Raw genomic sequence first — 10,008 nt, forward strand, 5'->3', positions numbered from 1 at the left:
ATTCTACCCAAAGCAGTCTATAGATTCAATGCAATCCCTATCAAGTTACCAACGGTATTTTTCACAGAACTAGACCAAAGAATTTCACAATTTGTATGGAAATACAAAAAACCTCGAATAGCCAAAGTAATCTTGAGAAAGAAGAATGGAACTGGAGGAATCAACCTGCCTGACTTCAGACGATACTACAAAGCCACAGTCATCAAGACAGTATGGTACTGGCACAAAGACAGAAATATAGATCAATGGAACAGAATAGAAAGCCCAGAGATAAATCCACGAACCTATGGACACCTTATCTTCGACAAGGGAGGCAAGGATATACAATGGAAAAAAGACAACCTCTTTAACAAGTGGTGCTGGGAAAACTGGTCAACCACCTGTAAAAGAATGAAACTAGAACACTTTCTAACACCATACACAAAAATAAACTCAAAATGGATTAAAGATCTAAATGTAAGACCAGAAACTATAAAACTCCTAGAGGGGAACATAGGCAAAACACTCTCCGACATAAATCACAGCAAGATCCTCTATGACCCACCTCCCAGAATATTGGAAATAAAAGCAAAACTAAACAAATGGGACCTAATGAAACTTAAAAGCTTTTGCACTACAAAGGAAACTATAAGTAAGGTGAAAAGACAGCCCTCAGAATGGGAGAAAATAATAGCAAATGAAGAAACAGACAAAGGATTAATCTCAAAAATATACAAGCAACTCCTGCAGCTCAATTCCAGAAAAATAAATGACCCAATCAAAAAATGGGCCAAAGAACTAAACAGACATTTCTCCAAAGAAGACATACAGATGGCTAACAAACACATGAAAAGATGCTCAACCTCACTCATTATTAGAGAAATGCAACTCAAAACCACAATGAGGTACCATTACACGCCAGTCAGGATGGCTGCTATCCAAAAGTCTACAAGCAATAAATGCTGGAGAGGGTGTGGAGAAAAGGGAACCCTCTTACACTGTTGGTGGGAATGCAAACTAGTACAGCCGCTATGGAAAACAGTGTGGAGATTTCTTAAAAAACTGGAAATAGAACTGCCATATGACCCAGCAATCCCACTTCTGGGCATACACACTGAGGAAACCAGATCTGAAAGAGACACGTGCACCCCAATGTTCATCGCAGCACTGTTTATAATAGCCAGGACATGGAAGCAACCTAGATGCCCATCAGCAGATGAATGGATAAGGCAGCTGTGGTACATATACACCATGGAATATTACTCAGCCGTTAAAAATAATTCATTTGAACCAGTCCTAATGAGATGGATGAAACTGGAGCTCCTTATACAGAGTGAAGTAAGCCAGAAAGATAAAGAACATTACAGCATACTAACACATATATTTGGAATTTAGAAAGATGGTAACGATAACCCCATATGCAAAACAGAAAAAGAGGCACAGAAATACAGAACAGACTTTTGAACTCTGTGGGAGAATGTGAGGGTGGGATATTTCAAAAGAACAGCATGTATACTATCTATGGTGAAACAGATCACCCGCCCAGGTGGGATGCATGAGACAAGTGCTCGGACCTGGTGCACTGGGAACACCCAGAGGAATTGGGTGGAGAGGGAGGTGGGAGGGGGGATCGGGATGGGTAATACGTGTAAATCTATGGCTGATTCATATCAATGTATGACCAAAAAAAAAATTAATAAAAAAAATAATTAAAAAAAAAAAAAAAAAGAAACAAGGAAAACATCGAATAGACAACCTAACTTTACATGTAAAAGAACTGGAAAAAACAGGAACAAAAAACCCCCAAAATTAGTAGAAGGAAAGAAATCATAAAGATCTGAGCAGAAATACATGAAAAAGAAATGAAAGAAACAATGGTAAAGATTAATAAAACTAAAAGCTGTTTCTTTGAGAAGATAAACAAAATGGACAAGCCTTTAGCCAGTCTCATCAAGAAAAAAAAGAGAAAACAAAAAATTGAGAAATAAAAAAGGAGCGGTTACAACAGACAATGCAGAATACAAAGGATTATAAAAGACTATTGTGAACAACTATATGGCAATAAAATGGGTAATCTGGAAGAAATGGACAGATTCTTAGAAAAGTTCAATCTTCCAATACTAAACCAGAAAGAAATAGAAATTATGAACAACCCAGTTACAAGCACTGAAATTGAAGCTGTGACAAAAAATCTCCCAAAGACAAAAGCCCAGGACCAGATGGCTTCACAGGAGAATTCTATCAGATATAAGGAATTTAAAAAGATCGTAACGATAACCCTATATGCAGGACAGAAAAAGAGACACAGATGTATAGAACAGAGTTTTGGAATCTGTGAGAGAAGGCAAGGGTGGGTTGATCTGAGAGAATAGCATTGAAACATATATGTTATCAAGTGTGAAACAGATCACCAGCCCAGGTTGGATGCATGAGACAAGTGCTCAGGGCTGGTGCACTGAGAAGACTCAGAGGAATGGGATGGGGAGGGAGGTGAGTGGGGGGATCAGGATGGGGAACACATGTAAATCCATAGCTGATTCATGTCAATGTATGGCAAAAACCACTACAATATTGTAAAGTAATTAGCCTCCAACTAATAAAAATAAATGAAAAAAAAAAAAAACAAACAAACCAAACACAAATATTTAGAGAAGAGCTAATGCCTATCCTTCTAAAACTCTTTCAGAAAATTGTAGATGAAGGAACACTTCCAAACTTCGAGGCCACCATCACCCTGATGCCAAAACCAGACAAAGACAGCACAAAGAAAGAAAACTACAGGCCAGTATCACTGATGAACATAGATTCAATAATCCTCAAAAAAATTTTAGCAAACAGAATTCAGCAACACATCAAAAAGTTCATACACCATCATCAAGTTGGGTTTATTCCAGGAATACAAGGAGTCTTCAATATACACAAATCAATGTGATACTCCATATTCACAAATTGAAAGATAAAAACCATATGATAATCTCAACAGATGCAGAAAAAGCCTTTGGCAAAATTAAGCACCCATTTATAATTAAAACTCTTCAAAAAATGGGCACACCTCAGCATAGTAAAGGCCATATTTGAAAAGCCTACAGCAAACATTATTCTCAATGGTGAAAAACGGACAGCATTCCCCCTCAGGTCAGGAACAAAACAAATGTTTCACCAGTGTTATTCAACATAGTTCTGGAAGTCCTAGCTACAGCAGAGAAGAAAAAGAAATAAAAGGAATCCAGATTGGAAAAGAGGAAGTAAAACTCTCACTGTCTACAGATGGCATGATACTGTACATAGAAAACCCTAAAGATAGTATGGAAAAATTACTAGAGCCAATCAGTGAATTTAGCAAAGTTGCAGGATACAAAATCAATACACAGTTGCATTTCTATATACTAACAATGAACAATCAGAAAAAGAAATTAAGGGATCAATCCCATTCACCATTGCAACAAAAAGAATTAAATATCTAGGAATAAATTTACCTAAGGAGACAAAAGAACTATACACAGAAAATTATAAGATGCTGATGAAAGAAATCAAAGAGCACATAAACAGATAGAGATATTCCATGTTCCTGGATAGGAAGAATCAATATTGTGAAAATGACTACTACCAAATGCAATCTACAGATTCAATGCAATCCCTATCAAATTACCAATGGCATTTTTCACAGAACTAGAACAAAAAAATTTCACAATTCATACGGAAACACAAAAGACCCTGAATGGCCAAAGCAGTTTTGAGAAAGAAGAATGGAGCTGGAGGAATCAACCTTCCTGACTTCAGATTATACTACAAAGCTACAGTCATCAAGACAGTATGGTACTGGCACAAAGACAGAAATATAGACCAATGGAACAAGATAGAAAGCAAAAGAAATAAACCCATGCACCTATAGGTACCTTATTTTTGACAAAGGATGCAAGAATATACAATGGGGCAAAGACAGTCTCTTCAATAAATGATGCTGGGAAAACTGGACAGTTACATGTAAAAGAATGAAATTAGAACACTTCCTAACACCATACATCTGGATAAACTCAAAATGGATTAGAGACCTAAATGTAAGACCAGAAACTATAAAACTCTTAGAGGAAAACATAGATAAAACCCTTGATGACATAAATCAAAGCAAGATCCTCTATGACCCACCTCTTAGAATAAAGGAAATAAAAACAAAGTTAACAAGTAGGGCCTGATTGAACTTAAAAGCTTTTGCACAGCCAAGGAAACTATAAGCAAGGTGAAAAGACTTCCCTCAGAATGGGAGAAAATAATAGCAAATGAAACACCTGACAACGGATTAATTTCCAAAATATACAAGCTGCTCATACAACTCTATGCCAGAAAAACAAACAACCCAATCAAAAAGTGAGAAAAAGACCTAAACAGACATTTCTCCAAAGAAGACACACAGATGGCTAACAAACACATGAAAAGATGCTCAACATCACTCATTATTAGAGAAATGCAAATTAAAACTATAATGAGATCTCACCTCACACCAGTCAGAATGGCCCTCATCAAAAAGTCTACAAAAAATAAAGGCTGGAGATGGTGTGGAGAAAAGGAAGCCCTTTTGCACTGTTGGTGGGAATGTAAACTGATACAGCCACTATGGAAGACGGTATGGAGATTTCTTAAAAAGCTAGGAATAAAACCACCATATGACGCAGCAATCCCACTCCTAGGCATATACCCTGAAGAAACCAAAGTTGAAAAAGACACATGTATCCCATTGTTCATTGGAGCACTCTTTACAATAGCTAGAACATGGAAGCAACCTAGATATCCATCAACAGATGAATGGATAAAGAAGTTGTGGTACATATTCTCAATGGAATATTACTCAGCCATTAAAAAGAATGCATTTGAGTCAGTTCTGATGAGGTGGATGAACCTAGAACTTATTGTACAGAGTAAAGTGAGTCAGAAAGAGAAAGATAAATATTGTGTTCTAATGCATATAAACAGAACCTAGAAAAATGGTACTGAAGAATTTATTTTCAGGGCAGCAATGGAGAAACAGACATAGAGAATAGATTTATGGACATGGGGAGAGGGGAGGAGAGGGTGAGATGTATGGAAAGAGTATAACATGGAAACTTACATTACCGTATGTAAAATATATAGCCAACAGGAATTTTTTGTATGCCTCAGGAAGCTCAAACGGGGGCTCTGTATCAATCTGGAGGGGTTAGATGGGGCAGGAGATGGGAGGGAGGTTCAAAAGGGAGGAAAATATATATATCTATGACTGATTCATGTTGAGGTTTGACAGAAAACAACAAAATTCTGTAAAGTAATTATCCTTCAATAAAAAGAAAATGAAAATAAATGTGAAATTATGAATTTGTTTTTTTTTTTTTTTTTAGTTACAAAGTCGTGTCCAACTCTTTGTGATCCCTTGGACTGTAGCCCACTAGGCAACTCTGTCCTTGGGATTTCTCAGGCCAAAATACCTGAGTGGCTTTAAAACAGGATGTGCAAAGCATAAGGAAAAACATCAGTGTTATTGAAGACAAGTTAATAGATAGTATACAAACTGAGTATGCAGATGTAGAAAAATTTTAAAAATCAGAATACATATCATATATACATATATGATCATATGTGTATCATATATACATACACATATGAAAATGACAGTTATTTTATTTAAGGGTTTATTCCTGAGATTCTCTATTGGAAATGTTACAAAATACACAAGACCATGTCATCTTTAAAAAGTAATGTGAAATTTGAAGTATATCTAGATCCACTGATTTCAGATAAATGGATATAAATTTATATAAAATTTTGAGACCCCGAGTAGGAAGATTTTTGAAGAAAGTTTTGTTTTGTTTTAGGTAGTAATGAATAATTCACAAACTCTGTACATAATCTAGTTCTTAAAGATTATGTGAACACTTCAGTGAATTAAATGGATAGTTTATTTCAAAACTAGATATTTTGACTCACCTGTATAATAAACTGCCTAACCCATTTATGAATAGGAAGGGAAAAAGCAAAATCTCCAAAAGCCATCTTTGTATTGAATATGCCTCTCTTAAAGACACTGTTTCAGAAATGACTGAGACATGATGTTGAGGACACAACACTCTCTCCAGATTATGATTATTGACTCAAATTTCTTTCTGAATATGATTAGGAATACTTAATGATTCCCTCTATAGCTATCTCTCCAGAAGGTAGCTAGAATGTTAACTAATCAATAGACTAATTTATCAATTTGTAAAATAAAAATAGCAGTATTCAATGCACTTGCTCAGTGGTAAAGAATCTGCTTGCCAATGCAAGAGATGCGGGAGATGTGGGGTTGATCCCTGAGTAGGGAAAATCTTGTTGTAGGAAATGACAACCCACTCCATTGGAAAATTTCATAGACAGAGGAGCCTGGTGGGCCACAGTCTGTGGCATCACGAAGAGTCAGACATGACTGAGCATGCACAAACCCCTGCCTTCAGTGTACAAACTTATGAAAAAAAAAAAAGAGAGAAGATCCACATGAAATGTTTTGCTAGAAGAAATGCATAACAAATTAGAAAAATTCCAGGTGTGGTGGTCTTCGTTGGAGTAGCAGTACAGATAGTAATAATTAACATTAACATTGTTGTTAATTCCAAATCATTCTTGAGAACAACCAAAATCATAGCTCTAAAGACTGGCCAAATTTCCCAAACAGGGACTCATTTTGATAATACTGGAATTCTATAGCATTGACACAAAACTTTCACCAAGAGATACATATAGTTTCCATATGTGAATTGGGAATTATCACATTCTTATAATGTGAGATCATGAAATACCAACAGAAATCCATAGGCTATCATCATAGTATCTTAATGGCATTTCTAATCTCTTTGTTTCTTAAAGTGTAAATAACTGGATTTAGTAGTGGTGTTATGGCTGCATAAAATACAGCAAGAAACTTGTCCACCCAAGTGATGTTGAGTGGAAACAGGTAGATGAAGATACAGGGCCCAAAGAATAACACGACCACTGTGATGTGGGCAGTGCAAGTGGAGAGAGCCTTGGATGCCCCATCCTTCGACTGATGGCAGAGAGTAAGCAGAATATAAGAGTAAGAGATCAGCAATAGAATGAAGCAGATGGTGGCAAGTACCCCACTGTCAGCATTTATCAACATTTCTAAAATATAAGTGTCCATGCAAGCCAGCTTAATCACCAATGGAATATCACAGAAAAAGCTATCCAATTCTCTGGGTCCACAGAAAGGCAATTGTATAATTATAGCTAGTTGGCTAATTGAATGCACAAAGCCAATGGTCCATGATGTCATCACTAGTCGAATGCACATTTGTGTGTTCATAATGCTAGAGTAATGGAGTGGCTTGCAGATGGCCACGTAACGGTCATAGGCCATTGACACAAGGAGTACCATCTCACACCCTCCAAAAAAATGTCCAAAAAAAATCTGACACATGCAGCTTCCAAAAGAGATGCTCTTGTTTGCCTTGAGAAAGTCTGTGATCATTTTAGGAGTGGTTACTGATGAAAGGCATAAGTCAATGAATGAAAGATTGGCTAACAGGAAGTACATAGGGCAGTGGAGATGAAGGTCAGCAGTAATTAGAAGAACAATGAAGATGTTGCCTAAAATGGTGATTAAATAAAGTGAAGAAAATATCACTAGGAGGAAGGCCTGGAGCTCCCATGAATTACACAGCCCAAGAAAGATAAATTCAGACACTACAGACTGGTTACTTCTTCCATTTAGTTCAGTTTCTTCTAATTTTATCTGAAGAAAAGAAATGAAAATATATTTTCTGAATAAAGCAGGTTTCTTATTTATTGCTGATGAAAGCATATCCTTACATGGGCACTTTGGAAAAAAAATTGTGCTTTTCTTATAAAGCTCAATACTCACACATCCTATGGTCCAGCAATTTCAGTCTCATTTGCATGCTCGAGATAAATTCTTACAACTGTATATATGGAGACATTTATAGTTATGCACATAAACAGGAAGATGGAATATTCAGAAACATAGCAAATAAAGTACAACTATATAAAATGACAGAGATGTAGCTTTTTGAGACATGGTAATGAAGAAAAAAGAGATTAGCATAATTTTTATAAAACGAATAGCAATAGAAAATGCTGTATTTTGTAGGAACTTCTATATATAACTATGTATTAAAAAATGGTGTAAGTAACTCCAACTCTGGGCAGCTAAGGATCAGGATGAGGATGCACATATTATCAGCTATATGATATTATAACTATTCAAGTCTTGTATTAGTTGTGTTTTATAGTTATAGCTTTATTATTCAATAAACAGGTAAACCCAAAATTGCCATTAGAAATGGTGTGAATATACTATGAATCAAGAATTATGATCTATTCAATACTGTGGACCTGAGGTTTAGTCTGGATTTACCCTCCCTGTTGTCTGTAGCTGAAGCTATTGATGATACTGTTTTTGTTTAAATCCACAGAGTTACCAGGTACCAAGGATGAAAATAAAAATAGAATTAGAAAGCTATACATGTAGGAAGGGCTTTTGCTTTTTTCCAGTGTGGTAAACAGGAATTTATTGAATATTTTCTTATTATGAACTGTGATCACTTTTGAGCACTTCAGTGAAAAAGAAACAGATTGTAAGTGGTGTATGTTATATCAAAGAATAAAAGCTTATGCCAGCCTTTTCACCTAATGCTAACTTAATAGGCTTTTAATATTACTTTAGTTAAATTAGAAAGGGCAAAATATTGCTACTAGGATAACTATATTAAAACTATATTAACAACATGTTAAAGTTACTTATGTAAATCAGCATGTAATTTTCAACTTTACCTTAAGTAGAAGTAACCATAAAGATTCTAAGAGTATAATTATAAAATCCAATGAGTTAGAGCAGAACTCACAAAAAAACTCAAGAAAAATTAAAAAGTAAAAATTTTAAAAATGGGCAACTTTAATTTTAATTTTTGAGCTGGTAACTTCAGGGTCAGGGGAAAACTAAACCTCTCTGTTTCTTTCTCTCTCCCTGCCACTCTCTGAATACCTCTCATTATGCCAGAAATTTTCACTCACATTGTCTATAATCTTCACCTTAACCAAATAAAATAAAATGAACGAAATATATCTTACTCTTCTGAGTTTGGCTCCCAGTGTAGCCTGTTAGAGTCTCAGAGCTGGGAAACAGCGTGACTGGAATGCAGTCCCAGTGCTCTCTGAGGCCAGTCCTGCATCTGTGCTGTCATTCTGCGTCTCCTGTTCAGTTCCAAGAGCATAATTCCATTTCCAGGGTAACTATTGACTACTGTAGGCTTTGAGAAATTTCTTTCCATAATCTCTATCAGGTTCCTTCCTGAGTTAAATTAGTAGCTATCACTTTTCTCAATATTTGGAAATTTCTGTTAATTACAGTTATGTATCTGTGCCTAGAACACAGTTTTCCTTAACTCAAGAGAACTGTAGACCCTGATGATTGTGGATCTGTGAAGACCTGAATACTACCTCAAAGAGGGGACCTATGGAGTTGTGAGACTGTGTAGAAGTTATTCGTTTTGATGATGTATAGAGTCCAGAAGTACCAAGATGTACCTTGGAGAAGAAACTCTTGATATTTCTGAAAGCTATGCATAATTCCAAACCATTCTATTAGTGTGCATGGTAATATGGCATTAAAACATTTTCTTAAATATGACAGAGGAAGGGAACTAAGGGGGAAGTTAAGAAATTGACAAAGTGTAGAGTGTATCTTCTTACCAGAGAGACACCATATTTGACCACATTTTTTCCCCAGGATAAAGCATTCTCCATATTCTAAATAGAATCTGAAATAGAATCATATTGCATCAAAGCAAAGTATCCACTTTCTGTTGTGACCAGCATTTATGGGGGAGTGTGAGGCATATATTTAGTGTAGAGAGTGGCCTCTGGAGTAGGAAACTCTCAAGCTACCCATGCTATGTTCCTTTGAGACCACTTTATTCTTGTCTCTCTGAATTGAGAATGTCATCTGGAAATTGTGCCTTTTGTCAAGGTCAGGGCGAGGATAATAAT

General features: G+C 36.0%; 1 protein-coding gene across 1 annotated transcript; it reads right to left on the reverse strand.

Annotated features, from left to right (window-relative positions):
• Positions 1-3,730: 3,730 nt before the first annotated feature.
• Positions 3,731-9,765, reverse strand: LOC133066866 (olfactory receptor 4F17-like; the record flags this gene model as incomplete). The annotated part of the gene is made up of 3 exons (XM_061158262.1): positions 9,712-9,765; positions 6,815-7,735; positions 3,731-3,757 (listed from the first exon to the last, which is right to left on the reverse strand). Coding segments are annotated over exons 1-3 (1,002 nt in total), but the record flags the coding sequence as incomplete, so codon positions are not given.
• Positions 9,766-10,008: the final 243 nt, after the last annotated feature.

This window comes from Dama dama, chromosome 12 (genome assembly GCF_033118175.1).
Source record: "Dama dama isolate Ldn47 chromosome 12, ASM3311817v1, whole genome shotgun sequence".
NCBI lineage: Eukaryota > Metazoa > Chordata > Mammalia > Artiodactyla > Cervidae > Dama > Dama dama.